At 38.9% G+C, this 21,286-nt stretch overlaps 1 protein-coding gene across 4 annotated transcripts in view; it reads left to right on the top strand.

Moving 5' to 3' along the window:
• NUP153 (nucleoporin 153) overlaps positions 1–21,286 on the top strand; it is a 45,572-nt gene that overhangs the window by 19,410 nt on the left and 4,876 nt on the right. For 2 of the 4 annotated variants that reach the window (XM_076330570.1, XM_076330571.1), the window contains exons 4-19: positions 321–460; positions 544–672; positions 2,509–2,625; positions 2,751–2,795; positions 2,893–2,946; positions 6,501–6,647; positions 7,389–7,441; positions 9,804–9,936; positions 11,510–11,647; positions 12,436–12,528; positions 12,768–12,858; positions 13,147–13,263; positions 14,893–15,507; positions 17,437–17,631; positions 18,147–18,989; positions 20,693–21,061. In XM_076330570.1, coding sequence (XP_076186685.1) covers positions 321–460; positions 544–672; positions 2,509–2,625; positions 2,751–2,795; positions 2,893–2,946; positions 6,501–6,647; positions 7,389–7,441; positions 9,804–9,936; positions 11,510–11,647; positions 12,436–12,528; positions 12,768–12,858; positions 13,147–13,263; positions 14,893–15,507; positions 17,437–17,631; positions 18,147–18,989; positions 20,693–21,061 — 3,279 coding nt within the window. The remainder of the gene's footprint in view (positions 1–320; positions 461–543; positions 673–2,508; positions 2,626–2,750; positions 2,796–2,892; positions 2,947–6,500; positions 6,648–7,388; positions 7,442–9,803; positions 9,937–11,509; positions 11,648–12,435; positions 12,529–12,767; positions 12,859–13,146; positions 13,264–14,892; positions 15,508–17,436; positions 17,632–18,146; positions 18,990–20,692; positions 21,062–21,286) is intronic. The other 2 variants (XM_076330573.1, XM_076330572.1) reach the window with 2 other exon arrangements.

The raw sequence follows: 21,286 nt of genomic DNA on the forward strand, positions 1-21,286 counted from the left end.
AAAATAAAATTGCTCTGCATTGGAAGCATACTATTAACTTGTGCATGCTTTTGAAAGATTACTGAAAGGTAATGTATTTGCAGTTCTGTGAACAGATTTCAAGTTCAGAGTTGATAACTTAGTTTTCATACCATATGTGAAATGGATCTGTTTGAAGAACTCTGAAGGTTAGAGCGCTGGAGAAATGAGTGTTAGGGGAGTTTCTCGTTCTGTAAGACTTATTTTTCTGTATTAAATAACTCTGGAGTTAGCGTGATCTTTAATACTAAAGTTCTGTACGTACACAAGGCATTTACATATAGCATGTGTCATTTTGGCAGATATCACAGTTTCAAAAAATACTTCAGCACCACTGCTCTGGTCCACAGAGGCTGAAAGATCTCATTCCCTCTCACAGCATCCTGCAGCTAGCTCTAAAAAACCTGCATTCAATTTATCTGCTTTTGGATCTCCCTCTCCTGTAAGTACTGCACAGTATTGATTTTAATCAATTTGAATGTGTAGCCATTTTACTAACCACTTGTCATTAATACCTTTCTGTAGTCACTCGGAAACACTTCTGTCTTTAAGACAAGCCAGCTTGGGGATTCTCCGTTTTACCCTGGAAAGACCACTTATGGTGGTGCAGCTGCAGCAGCAAGGGAGACAAAAGCGCGAATTGCTCCTTATCAGGTATGAGAATAGTAGTGCGGTGTGAGGGTAAATGTAATTGAAATACAGAAGGGGTAGCACTGCCAAAAGAGCTGTGAGCAGGGAGCTGAAAATGTGGCAACAGTTCCTATTTTGCCCTCTCAGCCTATGAGAGTAGAAAAGAACAATTTCTGTTTAAATTCTTTTTTAACAGTTTACTTAGAAATACTTGTCAAAATGCACAAGAATGACAGTAGCATCTTAGCTTCTGGCTAGTTGTTTGTAGTTGGGATTTCCTCTGTCTTTCAAAAAATTCCATTTTCTGCCATTGTCTGCCTCTGACACTATTATGTTAAAATAACATGTAAATAAAAACAATGATGGCATAACTTTGAAAACTTGTGTTTATAGTAGCAAAAGCTACCTGCCTGATACTTTTCTGTAGATCTTACACAAGCATGCCTACACTCATGCTATGAATATATTGTATAAAACTGTGCACTCTTTACTATAGTAGTATCTAAAAGGCAACTTTGCTGATCCTTTGCTCTTCTGTTACCTAGCGGGAGGCATGCAGTCCTAAACGCAATTTCAAGATAAACAATAAAATGCTTTCTATTTTAATATCATTCAGATAGCTCTTGAAAAGAGTTACTTGCCCCTAAGAGTTCTTTGTGTTCTAAAATGAACCAGCAAATTAAAAATACTGACAACTTTAAGTAGCTAGAGTTGAATCTAAAAGGAAGTTAGTAAAATCTGGTTCAGTTGGAATGTGTTTAAATCAAAATGACCTTTATTTAAAAAAAAAAAAACCCAAAACGTAAAATCAATAGTCAAAAGGCACGTTATTTAAGGAACTGGAAATAAGAGTTTGCTGGACCTATTCTGGCAGTCCGTTTCTACATGGAACAAGGGGACCTACAAGTTCCTGACGTAGGGGAAACCTTGCAAACTTGTGGTTTGTTCTGACTTGGTGTTAAATTAGACTTCAGAACACTCAAATCTTCCTGTAAGCTAGGAGCCCTCTTTGGTCAGCTGTTTCTGTTTTTTTACAAAATAAATGTGGATTATGCTGAAAAGAGGAACCAAAATACTAGGCTTTTAAAGGAGAGAATAGCTTGCTTGTTGCTGCATGCTGTGGATTACAGCGAGTCTTGCTTGTGTTTTTTACATGCTGTATGGTCTGCTTCCTGTCTTCACATAGCAGCATGGTAAGCATGATGTGGTTACATGAGGGGTTTAACATAATTTAAAAAAAAAAGCGCCACACTGAAAGAAGTTTTTTTGAATTATATTCAGAGTCATGTGGTGCAAATAAAAGTTTACTTTTTCAGTGTACTATGTTTAGATCTGTTACAGTTCAAATCAGATCTTTACCTTTTTAAACAGAGTAAAAAGTTCTGCAGCCAACTGTAATCTTGGGGGAAGGGAGGAAACGAGAGAAGTAAAACTAGAAATTCCTGACGATGATTGTATACATTGGTTTTAAGATGGTACGTTTATACCATCATGAGACTCTGAGATGTGTTTTGTTACTGAAAGTACTTTCTGCAGCACAAGCCTTTGCTTCAGTTCTGTTTTCCTGATTACTGCTTCAGAGACCCTGCAGGCCCAACATCTTCCCTTTTATGACCTTTTACATTTAAGTATTTCTTTTGTTGCTTTATCCTGTGTGCAAGATGTGTGGGGCTCCACTTGTACTCTACTGACTTTATAGAAGTTTATTTTCTTGTTCATGGCTTGAATGCCCAGTGAGTGCATTTTTCTCTGTCATCACGAGAGTATTGGTTATATCATCAGTGTAGCCACAGGGCATAAAATACACACGTGTTTAATTCGAAATCAAGCATCATAACATTTGCAATGCTAATTTTTCAGCCACCAGTAAGAAGACAAATGAAAGCTAAACAAGCAAGTGTGCAATCCTATGGTGTGACAAGTTCCACAGCACGGCGCATCTTGCAGTCACTGGAGAAGATGTCAAGTCCTTTGGCGGTAAATGGCACTCCTTTTAATGTTTTATTTCGTGTGTTTGAAAAACATAGTAAATGTGCCAGTATAGGATGAAAATCTTCCTTATGTAGTGTCCAGTTTAATTTATTGCGCTGTTTTTTCAACAGGATGCTAAAAGGATTCCGTCTTCTGTTACTAGTCCACTGTCTTCTGTAAGTTGATCACAAAACCCCCACGTTTTTGTTGGATGGAACCCTCTCTTAGGAAAAAAAATCGTCCTCTAATATTTAGGCTTTTTTTCCCCCTTAGCCTGTGGACAGGAGTGTGCTGAATATTACTAGCTTCCAATCTAAACGAAAACAGGTAAGAACCAGTAACATCTTAAGCTGAGATAGATAACTTTCTATGCTTTATAGCTATTAGAAGAAATGTCACAAGCCTCAATGACAGCATACACATGAATTCATGTGAATTATGGCTGTCTTGGCTGTGTGGAAATTGCTAAAAATGTCTTTTCTACCCACACTAGATGAAGGACTGTGAAGATTACTCAGGTTAAGAATTACATTATCTTTATGTGGTGGTGTCTTGATATGTCAATCAAGAACAACTTCTCTAGAACACACAAAGTAGTTTTATTTTGTCCTGCAACTTGGGGTTAAGTTGCATGTTAATCTTTTCTGTTTAGGAAAGCTTTCTCTTGCAGAAATGATCAGAAATAGAAAAATATTTATTCAGCGATCATACAGACCTTGTGCAGATTTCCATGTTCTTTTTGAGCAGAAAAAGAATACTTATGTTTTTTATTACTGCTCAAAGTAAGGAGAAGGAAAATTGTTAAATGTTGTCACTTCTGTAACCTTATGTTCCTAAATTCCTATTTGGAATTTGGAGGTAGCACTGAATTGGTGATAATGCTGTGGTAAATCATTATTTCCTTCGTTTTTGTTAAAAAAATTAAAACTAGTAATGTTTTTTAATCACTTTAATTTGGGGTATCACTGAGTTTATTAAATTGTAAAACCCACAAAAGGCCACTTTAAGATCAGGCAACCGAAGGAACAAAAGTGTGGGTTTTCTTCCATGCAAACTTTTCATCTGCTGTTTTAACGAGAAAATGGACAGAATGTCTCAAGAGGTTTCTATGCTAATCCCTTGATCAGAAGTATAATTAATTTTACAGTCACTTCAGAGTTTACAAACATCTTGGACTTCCTGTACCATCTTTTTGCCATATGCTAAATTACAAGAATGTTGAAAAGTAGAGCATGTAATTTCTTTACCATAAATATTATCCAAATAATTGAAAACAAAGCTGGTATGGATTCTCAGTTAAATTGTGGAACTACACCTGTGATGAGGCATTAAGAAAGATCTACCAGATTTGCATCGTAGAGCCTGACGTCAGTGAGAAAGCGAATTTTGCACACAGCTGTCACTGGGTAAAAGTAGAGAACTTGTCTATTCATAATACTAGAATTCATAAAGATTGGCAAGGGAAGGGTAGCCCTTGATGAGAAGGGGAGGATAGGGCTGTGTGTGCCAAGGAGAGGGTTGTGTGTTTTCCTGCTAAAGCAAACGTATGGGTGACAGAACGCTTGAGCACTCAGGCAAAACTTTTGCAAATGTTTTTTGTGGTATTTTTCTTATTTTGAGGATCTGCACCAGACAGAGTAACTCTTAATGTATTACACATCTAACTGGGTGACTTCTATTTTTTTCATTGTACATTCCTGTCTAACTAATTTGATATCCTTCTACAATGGGGTCACCTGTCTAGTGGGTGAAGAGAAGGCGGCAGATGTAGTTCTCTGGATTTTAGTAAGGCTTTTGATACTGTCCCTCACAGCATCCTTCTGGACAAGTTTTCCAACTGTGGGATGAGCAGGTACACAGTGCGCTGGGTGAAGAACTGGCTGAACAGCAGAGCTCAAAGGGTTGTAGTGAATGGGGCTACATCTGGCTGGTGACCAGTTACCAGCGGTGTTCCTCAGGGCTCAATTCTAGGGCCAGTTCTGTTCCGTATTTTTGCCAGTGATCTGGAGGCAGGAGTTGAATGCACCATCAGCAAGTCTGCTGATGATACTAAACTGGGAGGTGCTGTTGACTCTCTCGAGGGACGAGAGGTCTTGCAGAGGGATCTGGATAGACTGGAGCACTGGGCGATCGTCAATGACATGAAATTGAACAAGAACAAATGCTGGATTCTGCACCAGGGATGGAGTAACGCCAAGCACAAGTATAAATGGGGAGAGGAGTGGCTGGAGAACAGCCCCACAGAAAGGGATCTGGGGGTGCTGGTTGACAGCAGGCTCAATATGAGTGAGCAGTGTGCCCTGGCAGCCGAGAGGGCAAACTCTGTCCTGGGGTGCATCAAGCACAGCATAACCAGCCGGTCAAAAGAGGTGATTATTCTGCTGTATTTAGTGTTGGTGTGGCCTCACCTTGAGTACTGTGTGCAGTTCTGGGCCCCACAATATAAGGAGGATATTAACGTCCTTGAATGTGTCCAGAGGAGGGCAACAAAGCAGGTGACAGGGCTGGGAGGCACGTCCTATGAGGAGCGGCTGAGGACACTGGCTTTGTCTAGCTTGGAGAGAAGGAGGCTGAGGGGTGACCTTGTTGCTCTCTACAGCTTCCTGAGGAGGGGAAGTGGAGAGGGAGGTGCTGATCTCTTCTCCCTGGGATCCAGTGCCAGGACACGTGGGAATGGCTCAAAGCTGCGTCCCTCAGGGGAGGTTCAGACTTGACATTAGGAAGCATTTCTTTACTGAGAGGGTGCTCAAACCCTGGAACAGGCTTCCTAGAGAGGTGGTCGATGCCCCATGCCTGTCAGTGTTGGAGAGGCATTTGGACAATGCCCTTAATACCATGCTTTATCTTTTGGTCAGCCCTGAAGTGGTCAGGACTAGATGATTGTTGTAGGTCCCTTCCAACTCAACTATTCTATTCTGATTCCGATTCTATTCTATTTACATTTAAAAACAGCAATGGACCATCCTTGACGCAAAACGGGTTTGTGATCTTAAATAAACCACATTTTACTCATTAGAAAGAAGTACTTTTACTCACTTTATAGATGGTACAGCATGAATTTTATTACCAAGAGTTGGGAGATACTGTGAGATTAAAGCTGCATTGTAAACACAGTTTTCTGTTGATACTAATTTAAATAATAGCATGCATCCTAAGTCTGATTCTTCTGATCCTTAAGACTGCAGATGGAGCCTTTGGTAAATCTTGTAGCCTTTTGGGGTCTTTCTTGTTTCACAATTCAGTTAAGTCAGTTTTGCAGAATGTACGGTGCTTTCTGTTAAAAATTAACTCTTGTCTGTGAAAATGCTTTGACAAGGATAGTCAAACCAGTACTTTTAAGTGCATCTAATGCAAATTTAAAACATTGGAACATATTTTAATGAATGAGACTAAAAATTATTTTACAACTTGTTTTGTTTTTTGTTTTGAAAGTGTAACTTCAAAGGAGGAATATGTAGGAAAAATGAAACCCAGAAGCCTGTATAATTAGCTGCTTAACACTTTGAATGTTAAATTAATGGATTAAGCCAGTAAAAAAATATCACAGTGTGGGCAGAGGAGAGGAAAAGATGGGAGCATATTATAGTAACATCAGTTATTTTGATTATAGTAACACAAATTATTTTGTTCATGAAGTTAACTGCTAAATTTTGAAATAGGATTCAGTCAGACTTTGGCTACTTCTGTAGCTTTTTTGATTTCATAACTGGTTTTCTGGTGATTTCCCTCTGCAAGCTAAATGCTTTCAACACTTCCAAATAATTTTCACTGGGTGCTGAGACTGATGGGAGGTTTATAGCTCTGTAACTTTTTTCATCAGTAAATGCTGTGGTAATTTGGGCGGGTGCAAGGATAAACTGATTGCTGCTTCCCTTTCAAAGATGGAAACACAGCATCCACCTGTCCAGAAACTCGTGACACCAAAGGCGATCTCTCTGTCAGTGAGTCGGACCCCGTATTTTAAACCATCCCTGACTCCAGCTACTGATGCCAGCAAAATTCACCAGAGGGTAGATATAAAGCACAAAGTAAGTAAATTTTCTGGACTTACCTGCCTGCTTTTTACAAGCTTGGAATGTCTCTAACCAATTATTCTACTAAGGTGCTCTTTCTTGGCAAAGAGTACCGATAGTATGTTTGAGGTAAGCATTAAGACAGTGGGAACCATTGTGAAAGAGATACTTTGAGGTTTTATGGATTTAATAGTATTTTTGGAACAGTAAGTGGCTGGTGGTTATTTTCAGAACGTGATGATGTGCTATTGGGTTGGGCTGTTCTCAGTGAAAGAATGTTAAAATACAGAAACAACATTTTCCTTTTTGTATGTTCCTGTACACAAGGCTGTCACTGATGGAACATGCTGATGTTGTGTATAAACTCTTCCAGGTGAGCTACGGGCTCTGAGTGACGTTTCTGACAATTAGCCATTCTGATCACTTTCTTAATTACCCATTCTGATCACTTTGGTGTAGATGGAGTCTCTGATAAACTTTCCGTAGAACAAGATTGGCATCTCTTTCAGAAAAAAACCCACCCATGGTTCCAATATCAATCTGAATGTAAAAATGACCAGGTGTTAAATCTATGTGCTTTTTAGGCTGGAGATCAAAGTGGATAGTCATAGTGGTTAGGGAACAAGCTTAAGTAGATGAGGTATGTTTAGTGGTATAAATAAAAAAACCCAACACAAAGCATGTTTGTCTTCGCTTTGTGTACAGTTTATAAATACATTCAGATAAATCTTGAAATAAATCAAACTTAACTTGCAGGGCATGAGAGAGAAGAGTTTTCCTGAAGAAAAGCGAGTAATACCATCTGAAAGGTATGACAAATCTATTAATTTAAAACGCTTGAAAGAAGAAAGCTCTCTCCTTTGTTGTTACAGTCTGCATGCCTGTCGTCTTTTGGAAGGGCAGTAACAGTTCTCAGTAAAGGGAATGGAAAACACAGTGAAAAAATTGTATTATGAGAGAGTTTAACCATTTGTGCATCTTGATGTTCAGGAGTATATTTAATTTTTAGGTTTTTTTTAAAAAAGCAAAAACCTGGAGGAAGATCATTTTTTAATGCTCCTTCCATGGCGAAGTCAGTTGTCTGCTCTGTGAGTTTGCATGAAAAACAGGAGCCCTTTAGAATCATCTGAGGCCAAATGCCAACTTGTCTCTAAAACACAAAATTCCAGGAGAGTTAATAATTGTATTTCTTCTTGATGAGATTGTCTTGCATTACACTGCTTGCTTGGTTTAGGTAGAATGACTTCACCTCCAGATAACATTGATGGCTCTCCCTTCTGGGCAACTAGTCTTTTGGGTAATGCTTGAATTAAGACAGTTTGCATTCGAAGGATCCCTTTTTTGGAGGATTTGTCCCTTTCAAAGAACAGTAGCAGGGAATCATATTTTGTTGTCTCTGTGTTCATCTTCCAAGCAATTCTTATGTTACCTTGGGCATTCTTTGGCTTGCAAAAAAACCCCAAACCAACCCTTTGTTTTGGCATCTGATAGTTTCACTTCACAACAGCCACCTTTTCAGGGGTGTAAGAGATTGGCTCTAAGGTTTTGGCATAGGTGCAAACAGATGTTAGGTTTTAATTGTGCGTTTTGAAACTGTTCTAAATTTTCTTTGGTAGAACTCCTTTCTTCTCCATGTAGAAGGGAGATCCAGAAAACTGGTACTGCTTTTTATTTGGTTCACAAGTTTTACTTCTATGTTCTACTTTTGTCTGTAGATTAGATGGTCCTTTTTTTAAAATTCTTTTATAAAGCCAGTCTCTGTTGGGTGTCATGTTCTGGAGCAGGAGCACGACACTGATAAGGAGCAGCTGGTCAGAGTCCCTTCGTGCAGCTAACCTGCAGTGCTTTGGTACATCTCTGTTCAGCCTATTACTAGGCTATTTAGTTTTTAAACCTAGGTCAGAATTGTAGGTTGGACTTACTTGCTTGAAGACAGAAAACTGTCTTTGCCCCTTAGAAGCTGACAGGTGTTAACAGAAAAGAGGAATATGGGCTATTATAGACAGGCTATAATTGTCTGAATAAAGCTCTATTTTGACATAAGATTTTTTTCAGAATTCGAATTGATTGTCAGTTTGGATTAGAGAAAAGTGAGCATATGGCCTTAAGGATCTGGCTTCCTCTCAGTGGTTACAGCGCTAAGCAGACTGTTTGCAAGTATCTGACAAGTTTAGACCAATTCTCTTCCTCAGTCTTCTGGAAACTTGACCTGGTGTCTTCCAGTGTGATCAAATGTAGTTTTGTATCACTAACTGCTTGGCTGCAGGATAAGCTTTGATATGGTAATTTTTTCCAGGGATACTTCATTTTGATGCCATACTGCTTTTTATTGTTGTTATTCCCTAGTTGACTTCTGTTTTGGGGTGTGGTGTGGGTTTTGGGTTTTGTTTGTTTGTTTGTTTTGAGGGTTTTTTGGTTTTTATTTTTCTTTTCCCTTCCCACTTGGATTAGGAAATCTTTCTAATCCCACTTGGATCTAGGCTTTTGTAATGAACAGAGAAATGCCTTTGTATGCCTTACAAAAGAGATCTGTATTCATGTCTGAAAAGACTTCTGGAATGTTGGCACACCCAAACACCTCTGCTGCTTCTGCTGATGGCCCCAGGAAAGCCAGAGCTGCTTCTGAAGCTTTTGCCATATTATCTTGCCACACAAGTTTAAGCCTCTCTATTCATGTGTGGCTCCTGCACTCCTTCTCCCTCTCCCTCCCTCCCCCCGCTTCCTCTCTCTCTCACAATATATATTTTTAGTTGTTCTTTTATATCCCTGCAAAGATACATGCTTATCACAGAATCAGAGAACTGACAGTCAAAATTTCCACTGTCTGGACTATTGAAAGGAAACATTAGAAAATAACAATCTAAATCAGTTGTTCTATTTCAGGTCTTCTAGCTTAGTCATCATTCATTTATGGATGTTGTGACTGTTTCTTATGTATGGCCTTCTCATTGCTGCTCTTACTAATGCAGCTTTTGCTGTTTAGAACATCAGGTATTTACCAGCATTTAGCAACTTGTGGAACAGTTTTTTCTGATTCCGATTAGAAGGTGTCAGTTCTAGGACTGATAGTGGCTATAATAGCTTGAAACAATTAGTTGATAAGTTGATTTTTTAAATTTTTCCTTTTCTCCCCCCTTCTTCCTCAACCTATGTATTGTTATTCTGTGCCAGCAATTTGACCTACCCCAAATTTGGTACTCCTGCATCCAACGGTCTGTCTCCAGGAGGAGGAGTGGGTGGTGGCGGCAAGATGAGAAGGGAAAGAGGAGTACACTATCTATCAAAACCTGGACAAGAACAACAGGTAAGGGACTCTTAGGTTAATTGCTCTCACTGAGGTTACTGAAGTAACTAGCTAAGTATGCCAGTTTTATTGCCTCATAGTAATTTATAATAATGCCACTTCAGTTTTGTGGGTTTTTTGCTGTGGGTTTCAGGGCAGGCTCCAATTTATTTATCTGTTTAAGTGCCTCAACTTTGGGTTTATATTTTTGAAATCTTTAGTCATATTATCTTGGAGATGCTTCATGCTATAAAGTTTCTCATTAGCAGTTGAAGGAATGAATCTTGGTGGAGGTTTGTAGAGGTTTTTATAAAGGAATGATGTTTGAAACAAGTGCCAAGTAAGTAAACAAAGTTTATTTAATTTGTTATATCATAATTAAGGCATGTAGAAAGATATAGGCCAAGAGTCTGAAGCAGAAGACAGTGTTCTGCATGTCTGCTAATGATCATTCACAATTTTTGGCACTTAATCAAACTCATTGTGAGAGAGTTTTTTCTTGTTTTAATGGGAAAAGTCCATTTAATAAAACTATGGTCATGACTATCCTGAAGATTTTTGTTCTGATTGGATGTTACGTAAGCTGCCTACTACTGGATCTTAAATAGAAAAAATTTAAATCAGTCTTCTGGCTGATGCAAAATGAAGAAATAGTAAATACTGGAGAATGTTTCTCTAATACAAGTGGTCTGAATATCAGGGTCCAATAGACTCTTCAAATCAAAACTGTGAAAGATGTGAGCTGTAGGATACAGTGACTCTGCTTAGTCACTTCTGGGTAGATCTTGGTACTACTGTGCAAATTGTGATTAGATTGGCTATTCCCATTTAAACCCTAACTAATCTAATCTTGGTAATCAAATAGTTTAAAAGGCAAGGGTAAGACCAGAAGTTTCTAAGGTACACCGGTTTCTGAGTTTTAAATTTGCATCCTGATACATCATATAGACTAGATTTACTGGAGTATGATCTTCTATGCTGCTAGTCAGGCTTTCTTTTTTGGCATTTTGTGCTTTGGTTTGGTTGGGGTTTTTGGTACTCTAAGGAACCCACGTACTTCTTTAAACATTATCTTTTTCCAAGTTGACTGCCGTGGTGACTTCAGAAACTTTGGCAGCTGTCCTGCCTAATTTTGCAAGAGGAACACTTTCTCATTTGTCTTGAGGGTGTACTCTTAATTGAAGAGATGAGAGGATAATTAGAAAGGATGATGTTTCTCTAGATCTTTAATAACTAAAGTACAGAAAACAAAATCAAATCTGATCTGTGCCCTTCTCTGTTCTGCACAGGTAACAATTTTGAGCTAGCTTTCAGTATTCTTACTGGACAGGTGATGAATGTAGTATCGCATGGAAACAGGCCTGCCATAAATTAAAATGATGTGGCAGACTGAGGTGGGGAGGGTAGGATTCCTTTTGAAAACTTACTTTGTCTTAATCTATAGATCTCTCTGTTATATTTAACTTTGTTAAGAAATTAAGGGTGGGACAGCGTGAGGAGGTATTATGCCTTGTAAAAGAGAAAAACTAAAATTAACAACTTCTTTAAAGAAAGAGAAAAATTAAAATTTACACCAATTAAAATTTACACCTAGGAAGTAGAGGAACCAGTACTACCCAAAGTACCCCTACCCATCAGTACTGCATCGCTGCCTTCGTTCAACTTCAGTTTTCTTGCCAGTAGTACTGTCTCATCGTCACCAAGCACTGTTTCAACAGCGGTGATGAACAAGGTAAATCTTTGTTGTATATCGTGAATACTTTTTTAGGATGACTATACATCTGCTTTGTTGCATGTTAATTTCTTCTGTGGTGCTCATGAAACTAACCAACATTAGTTTATATCCTGTTGAATAAATCAGGGTTGTATTCCGATTTGGAGGTGGGGGAGGCATAAAGTTTTTGATTTGGCCTCTGTCCGTCTTACACTTTGCAGACTTCTAGTTAACATAATTGTATAACCGCTTCAAATGCTATGGCGGTTTTGTTGGGATTTTATGCCAAGTTAAGTTACTAAATTAGAGGTAGCATTAACGGTCATATAAGCCTGGTGTAGAATATGAGCCTAGGATGCAATAATTGGAATATTATTGCAGTAAAATAAACATTCATCTGTTCCGGAGTACTTGAAATATTTTTGTATGTTTTGAAACAGATATCTGCTTTAACATGTTGAGGTCTTTGCTGAAGCTCTGACTACAATTGATCTGAGTTAGTCTAAGGTTCTTAAGCTGCCTGGCCTGCTTTCCCATATATGTAATATATTCAGATCTAAGTAGCATCTCAGTTTTTTCTCTTGGTTTATGGGATTTGGTTTTGATGATACTGTACTACATGCTCACTTGCAAGCTTCGTTTTCTTTTATTATAACTCTTATCTGTGGATTAGAAATAAATGTCAAACATCAGATTTCCCAACTTCACTGCAGAACGTCTCTTAGATAGTGAATTCAGGTAGCTGCTATTGTTTCGCCCGGGTGTTTTTCTTTTAGATACAAACCTTAATTCTTTTGAAAATACAGGTACAACCAGCAAGTAATGTTGGCAGTCCTGTGTTCAGATTTTCATCTCCAATTGTGAAATCTACTGAGGCGGAAGTGCTACCTCCATTGTCTGTGAGTAAAATAAATAAAGCTCAACTTTTTCTCAAGGCTTTAGTAGAATATTGCAGAACAATAAAGCAGAATTGGCCCTGATAATGGGGAAAGCAGGTATATAGGTTTCTGGCTTATAATTTGTCGTCCAGCATGTATACCAAAAGTTTGAAGACTGGATTTCAGTTTATTATTTGTGTGTGAAACTTGATTAAAGTTTCTTTAGTTTCAGAATCTGAAAAAATCTCTCTTTTTCACAGCAGATTGGGTTTACATTTAGTGTTCCTGTCGTAAAATCAGCAGAGCTTTCTGGATCCAGTGATACACCAGTGACGTCCTTACTTACTCTAGGTAACAGAAATTTTGGCATTTCAGATCTGAAGTGCTGATTTTCTTTTTTTTGTATATTAAATAGTAAATCTATGCTTTCTGAGCATATTAGCAATTCCAGGCAAAGTGTGTTTTCAGTGATGGATCTGCTTTTAACCAGACTGTAATTATAAACTGTTGTAAACAAGGTAGAATTTTGAAGATTCTTACATAAGAAGCATGAAACTTGGAAATTCTTGTTTCTAGCAAATGTGAATATATTTTAAGTGGATTTTTTTGTGAAAGGTGTTTTTTGTTTTGTTTTTAAAGATACCGCCACTGTAAACAGCACCAGCAATAAGAAGGAAAAAGAAGAATATGATGGCCCCTCCAAACCTGCGAACGTCTTAAAGGAAGGAAGTGTGTTAGACATTCTAAAAAGCCCTGGTGAGATAATGAACTCCTTTTAAAAAGATACTGCAAAAAATATGCTAGCATATACCTGCATTGATTTTTAAAAAACCCACCACCACCACCACCACAACAACAACAACAAAAACCCCACTTTGTCACAGTTAATGCAATATTAGCTATAAATACAAACATAGGAGAGCATTACATTAAACGCTGCATCTGTTAGGGTTGATCTCCCCTTCTGTTCTAAGTGGCTTTTATTGCTGAAAGGAAAACTGCAACTTCAAACCAGATGCATTGCTTCTCCTTTATGTGTTAGGATGTAATTGTAAATGAAGTATAAAGAGAATTAGTCAAATAATCAGTGTTTCATTTTAAATAAATAAAGTTTATGGAATTGGAAATAAAATGTTTGTAAAATGCTTTACAAATATTCCTCTCCCACCTTCACCATCTCTGAAAATTAAGAACAGTAAAGACAGTTTAATTCCTAAAGATGTTTCAAAAGCTGCAAATCTTTTGGCCTTGAATGATGATAGTTACTATGGGTTCAAATTTTAAGTAGAAGTGGGCTGTTTCACTTTAAAAACCCTTTTCTAATTTTTATTTTTAAGTAATTGCAATTGTTTTCAAATGTTTAATAAAGTGCGTGTGTGTAGATGATGTTTTTTTGTTTTAAGAAGGAGGACTTTATTGAATTTGCTCTTTTCCCATAAGCCTTCAGTTGCATCAGGACTTTTTTTTATGAAGTGACAAATCTATATACTTCTTAAGAAGACAGCGCCTTTTTATATTGGAAAGAGCTAAGTGAGAGAAAATACACTGTGCGTTTTGTTTAAGGAAAGTCCTGTGAGTTTAGGACATTAATTTTCTTTATCAGTTTAAGAGAAGCAGGTTCTAAATCCACACTGTTCAAAGACTCCACTTCTGATAGAAAAAAAAAACCAACCCCAAAACAACAACAACATAATAATAATAATAATAATAAAAAAACAAATGCTTTATTTTAGCTTTACAAGTAATTGGTGCTGCTATTTAGGATGCATTGCCGTAGCATTTTCTTTAGTATTTCCGTATTGGTGGTTCTTGTTTTCTGTTAAATTAAATTTCTTTGAATAAGGAGTTGGCCTGTGTCCAGTGCATTTTGCATAAAGATTATAGATAGCAATTGTTCTGTTGTCTTAATTTTTATTCCTTAATTAATGCTCAGTATCTGTGGGGAAATACCATGTGGATTGCTGCTCCAAGTACCAACTGCTGTACAGCTACTATGGCAGAAATAGCTTTAGAAATTTGATTCGATTTGGCATGGTGTCTTAAAATGAAATTGGATTATTTCTAGTCCGTGACGGACAGTCAGCTTTCAGTACTCTTTGTTCACACTTGTACTTAGCAGTGAAGATTTGTATTAAAAACTTTCTTGGAAATGAAGAGTTAAATCAAGCTTTAAATAAATGTTCTGTTGTGTCCCAGTGCAGCATATGAAATTTCATCCCTTTAGATAAGATTTCCAGGGACTTCCTCTTGCAGTTAGTCGGAATGTGTAGTTGTAACCATTGGCACTTGGTTTAAATTCATGCTGTCTAGTATTGTAAGTAACTTACATGTAGTGAGGGTACTGCTTTATCAGTAAGATCTCTTCCTGTTTATTTTTTTTCTTAGGCTTTACGTCGGTGAAAACACACTCCTCTACATCTGCACAGCCTGTTACAAGCACAGTGGTCTATACAAGGCCTGCAATAAGTAGTTTTTCTGCAGGTAAAGACACCTCTAAACAAGCATCCCCGTTTTGGCAGTCTGACACATACGACCCAGGTCTGCAAAACAAAACTACAGATGGCAAATGTGTAACATGTCAAGCTGCTAAAGTGTCAACAGTTGAGAGTACGAAACAGACAGTAAGCTCAAGTCAATGTGTCACCTCTAAGGTAGCAGCCCCTACAGCAGGGACATTGGGCTTTGAAGACAAATTTAAAACTGCTCCCCACACATGGGATTGTGATACCTGTCTGGTCCAGAACAAACCTGAAGCTACAAAATGTATAGCATGTGAGACACCAAAGCCTGGAACAGGAGTAATGCCTGCTCTGACATTGCCAGTGGTCACAGACAGCTCGGTGACAGTGACATCCTCCTCCAGCAGCACTGACACAACAGTCACTCTGGGGTTTGGAGACAAATTTAGGAAGCCAAAAGGCTCTTGGGACTGTGCGGTGTGCCTTGTATCAAATAAGGCAGAAGACAGCAAATGTGTAGCTTGTCAGTCTGAGAAACCAGGTGCGTTCTTCTCTTTTCTGTTGTTTCAATCTCAGCTTCTGTGCATTCTTTACGGAATAAAATCGCTTGCATATAAAAAATATTTTCAGCAGCATGGCTGTATGCCAGACAGGATGGATTAGTGCCTGTCTGCAAGAGTGGTTACAGGCACTTTTGAGGTCTCGGCCCAGATTCCAGCCTGTCACATGAATTGAACTGATTGTGAAATGTATTAGTGCAGAGCTGAATTGAAGCAAATATACCCTGCTTTGCAGCTGGTGAGGAAGGATGACTAAACCGGATGCCTTAATTAACTTAAAACCAATTCACTCATTTTCATTGGGGAAAAATGTGACCTCCATAGAAAGAGTTAAAAATTACTGGTTTTCTTCTGTTTCAAGACATAAGTAGAAACGGTATTTACAGAACACGGCCAAAAATGTCTCCACTCGGCATTTGTGTGTAATTGAGCAGAGGTATGAAGCCAGACTTCAAGACAGTGTAGTCTTTAACTAGTCGTATTAAGCTAAAACAAAACTGTATGTACACCTATGCCTATGAAGGCCAGTGGTAGCCTTCCAGAACATGGGTGACCTTGTTCTGGAAGGTCAAGGTCCTTCCAGACCTTGGAGAGGTGGGCACCTTCTTCAGTGCAGCGCTGGGTTGTTTCCCATTATACATGATTGTAATTGATTTTGAGTGTAGTAAGTGTATTGGTTTTAAAGCACAAATAATTATTTTAGTGTTAATTTTCTTTGGCTCTTAACATCATTTAATATACTATTATGTCAAAAAACACCTTTGCAAAAATATCCGGGGGGGGGGGGAATCCAAGATGGACTAGATTGGGCTTTTGTAATCATCCAGTACAGTAAGGGTGACATTTCTTCAGATAAGATAATGCATTTCAGAGGGAGCTTCTTTTCGTGGACTTTCAGCCTCAGAGTGGTCAGCTGGCACTTTTGCCTGAGACTCTAGCCATTGCAAGGAGGAATTTTGGAAATGTGAGGGGTTTGCCATGACCATCGTGGTACAGAGAATCGCACGGTTATATTACATCTGTCAAGGGGAAGAGTGAGGCAAGTAAAATGGGAGGATAAAAATTCTCTGGATGTGCTGTGGAAGAGAAGACCCATTCCTGCCTTTACTGGTCTGAATTTGAGACGTTATCTTCTGCCTCTCTCTTAAATGCTGCCCTCAGTAGTTTAAATCTGTAGGTGAACATGATGATTATGTGATGCTTTTGTGCCTTCTGGATGTCGACTTCAGTCCTCACGCTGGAGCTGAAGTTTTCTGTTGGGGTGCAGCATCAAGTGACATCTCTTCCTTTACGGGGGAGAAAAATCAGAAGGCAAGCATTGTCTTTTGGGCCTCTTTATGGAGGTTTCTGCTGCTGTTGAAGACAGTCTAGCTTGTGTAGTGAACCCCAGAGTTGTGGGTTTGGAAGCTTTGCGTTCCTCTCTGTTTGGTGGGGGGTTTTTTTTGTCAGGATGTAGTTTTGAACATGTCTGTCTTTGGGATTTGGTGATGAATCATTGTGGTAAATTCTCAGCCTTGCATCACTTTACAGTGATCATTAACTTGAGTGGCGCTAACTTTGACTATGGGTTACTCATGTCACCAGAAATTCTTCTAGTAGTTTTAGTTGAGTACAGTACCTTTCATTTACATCTGAAATAGGCTATGTTGCTGTATTGTATGAACTGCTGTTTAAACGTCATTGGTTCAATTTGTGCTTAAAATCATATCTAGATTATAAAGAAGAATCTAGGTGTTTCTATTGTTTGCATTCTCAGATTGAGTTTGACTGAAATTAACTTGTAGTTTGATGTTTTTTTACTGTTACGCTTCTCCGCTTTGTAATTCAGTGAGCATTTAAGAGTTTCTTAAAAAGTTCGTGTTCACTTTATCGTTTAAGCAGGATGATTAACTATCTTGCTTATTTCTCAGGGAGTTCAGTGCCTGTGACCAGTAGCAGTGTTTCTGCATTTTCTGCTTCTTCTGGAGGATTTCTGGGTTTAGACAAATTCAAGAAGCCTGAAGGAAGCTGGGATTGTGAGGTCTGCTTGGTCCAAAACCAAGCAGAAGCCACAAAATGTATAGCCTGTGAAAGTGCAAAGCCAGGCACCAAAGCAGAGCTCAAAGGTAATACTTAATCAGAAAAACAAAGGTGTGCGTTCTGCAATTTCTTTTTTTTTTTTTTTTTTTTAAGTACAATTATTTTTGCTTTGAGGTATGGCAAAATTGTTCATTTTTCCTCTAGGAATATTGCTTAAGTAAGGTAATGTGCCTATGTTTCCACACCCTTTCCCCAGAAAAAGATGATGCTTTGTAGATAAAAGCTTGTATTAATGACATAGTTGTTCTTTACAAGTCTTATGTGTTGTTCATTTGGAGTTTAGACTAAAAGCATGGTCTTTCAAAGAAGCTAGCCATATGCTTTTCAAAGCCAGGCGGTAGATAGAAGAATACCATTGCGAAAAGTTGTATGTAGAGAGGAAGTGTGGAGTTTTCTTCTTTGTTTTGTGGTTTGGGGTTTTTTTGGTTTTTAAACAGTTTTGACTCCCAGAAGTTCAGGACTAGAATCCCAGCCATGTAGCTGAAGCCTACGTGTATTACATCATATATTGCAAACTTAACATTATTACTTATTTCTGCAGGTTTCGGTACTGCTACTGTGTCCACAAATGCTGCAATGCCATCATTTACATTTGGTGTCCAGTCGTCCTCCTCTGAATCTTCTCATACATTGAGTAGCACAGGAGATTTTAAATTTGGAGAACAAGGGAGCTTCAAGTTCGGCATTGCATCTGAATCTGCATCCTCCAACACTGTGACTGGGGGATTTAAGTTTCCTACTGGTTCAGGGGACTTCAAGTTTGGAGTTTCTTCCTCAGACTCTAAATCAGAAGACAGTAAAAAAGAAGGTAAAAGTAACAGTTTTACCTTTGGACTTCCATCTACAAGCAGTCAGGCTCCTTCAACATTTCAGTTTGGGACAGCGAGCCTGGGACAGCAGGAAAAGAAAGAGGAACCAGTTTTGGGAGGCTTTGGTTTTGGCACGAGTTCTACTTCTTCCATAGCTACCAATGAAAATAAAACCGGAGTCAGTGGCTTCACTTTTGGAACTGTGGCAGAAAAGGAGGTAGCATCACCTGCTCTTGCATTTAAGAAGTCAGATGAGAAAAAGGATGAAACTCTTTCCACGAAGGGAGGCTTCTCTTTTGGCAGCGTGGAGTCTGCACCTGCCTCACAGTTTGTTTTGGGAAGGACAGAAGAGAAACAGGACTCTGTCACTTCTGCTGCTCCATTAGCATTTGGAAAGAAAGCTGACAACGAAGAGCTAAAGGCACAACCTATCTTTTCAGCTGGGACGGCTGAGCATACCAAAGAGGAGAGCACAGCAAAACCTATATTCAATTTTAGTTTTGTTAAACCATCGGAGAAGGAAACTGAGCAGACAAAGCCGTCTTTTGCATTTGGGGCACAAACCAGTACTTCAGGTAAACGGAACATCTTTTGTCTTCACTTGTCTGCTCGTGTCTATCAAATAATACCTCTGAAGCCATACTGGACAAAGTCTATGGGATTTGATATATTCATGTAGTAGAGCTTTAGAAAAGCCTTAATTACGCCCTGCAGCCTGTCTTCAGTTCTGGTTGGTTTGTAGACAACATGCAGCAAGTCCTTTTTAGATTTCAATGAGTTTTAACACTAGGTTTAGACAAAAAAATCGCCACACCTCAAGGAACCTGTACCGCTTCTGTTATGAACACAGAAGTTGTATATGCTCAGTGGTAGCAGCACAGCTGGTGATAAAATCTGTAGTATGGTTGCAGTATAGAGGCCTCATGCTAGCGTTGTTTTTCATAGTGAAACGGGGTGAGAGAGGGAATATCTCATTCCCATGTCCTTGCAGCTATGCTGCAGGGTATACTGCTGTTTCTCTACTGCTACAAAGGTGTAAAAATCACTTCATAGCTATTACACAGTTTGGTATTCCTTTAATTTGTTGAAAGTCTGCAGTGGAGGATTAAAGTTTCTCAGGGGTGATCGCTCTGTGGAAAACTTCTGGTTGTTAAACTCCATTTGTATGACTTAGCAACTGTGTTCTGTGTTTCAGAGAACAGAATTAGTTTCTAACTTCTGAAGTGATACGGAAAAGGATATCAGTAGGTAACCCTGAATAAAAGCAATACATAGGGTTATACAGGTTTTAATCGCAGTATTCTTAGGTTGAACTGCTACTGAACAGACAAGTTTTTGGAGGATTGTGGGCTTTGGGGGAGGGGAGACGGGTGGGTGGGTCGAGAGTTTTGAGGTTGGGTTTGTTTCGGTTTGTTTTGTTGGGGTTTTTTTTCTACCTGCCAGGTAAAGTTCTGGAGTTTGGTTTAGTCGTGGAAATTTGATGAAGCACCTTGTGCAAAAAGGAAATTTTAACAAGCATTCTGAAGAATCAATAGTCCCTTAAAAATGGCATAGATGAAAAGGGGCTATAACTTCTGGGAAAAAAAATAGTGGGAAATTCAAAACAAGATCACAAATTAATAACAAGAATTGGACCAGCAGCTTAGGGAAAGCTGAAGAATGACTGACTTTAAAAGACAGCTCTATTCTAAGTGTGTAAAACTGCACTCAGTACTTTACAACAATGGTCTTAATGGAGGGTTGTTCTTTGTTGCTCCTAAAAGCAGGTCTTGCAGGTGCTTAAGTACAATGAACGTAGCTCAGAAGAGGACGGTAAACTTTGCTTGACGTAAAGCTGTAGGCGAAGGGCTATATTTTCGAACAAGCTACAAATGCAACTGTATCACTGTGTTTTTCAATACTCCATTGAGCAGAGCCATAAAACTGTTACAGGTGATCAATACTGTTCTTCTAAGAACATCTGAAATACGTTTTGTTTGAAGAGTTCAGAAGTACTGGTTAATACTGGTTCAGGTAACGACAGCCAATGCTTAGTGTTTGTAACCAATGAAGCCTAGACTGCAGTGGTGTCCTGGTTCTTCACAATTCTTCCATTCCTTCAATTGTGGATGGCAGCAAGCAGCACATTAAATCCGGATCTTAAGTAAGCGACAGTAGCTGGGATAGTAGTTGAGGTGTCATTCAGGACTGCCCTTTGTACGGTGATTGAAACAGGAGTCTACTTGCTGTACTTCGTTTGGCATTTCTGTGGTGGTTTATGTACTGTTCTTCCTTTCAGATCAAGGAGCAGCAAAGCCGTCCTTCAGCTTCTTGAGCTCGAGTTCCTCCAGCACAGTCGTACCCACCACTTCAGCCAACAGCAGCAGTGTGTTTGGCAGCGCCATCTCTTCCTCAAATCCTCAGCCAGTTCCCGCTCCCTTCGTGTTTGGACAACCCAGCAACACTGTGAGCAGCTCTGTTTTTGGCAATTCTGCAGAATCTGCAGCATCTCAGTCATTTGGCTTCTCTCAAGAAAACAAACCAGCAACCACATCTTCCAGCACCGGCACGGTGCTTACTTCATTTCTCTTTGGTTCGGGAGCCAGCAGTACCAATGCAGCAAATTCAGGCTTTACCTTTGGAGCCACAACCACATCAAGTTCAACAGGTACATTTTAAATAGATGCTCTTCTCGTTTTTGCAGTTACATAGTGGACCAAGGAAGTACTGTTTCACTAATATTTTACTTTGGAGAATATGTAGGCCAAACGCATGGAAGTAGAGAAAAATACTGAGCATTTATATTCAACAATACAAACTGGGGCTCAGTTTTTCACAGACAGTCTGGGAAATACAGTTTAGGAATGAACTGGCAGTGGCGTTGTTTTATGCA

This window comes from Aptenodytes patagonicus, chromosome 2 (assembly GCF_965638725.1).
Source record: "Aptenodytes patagonicus chromosome 2, bAptPat1.pri.cur, whole genome shotgun sequence".
Classification (NCBI taxonomy): Eukaryota; Metazoa; Chordata; class Aves; order Sphenisciformes; family Spheniscidae; genus Aptenodytes; species Aptenodytes patagonicus.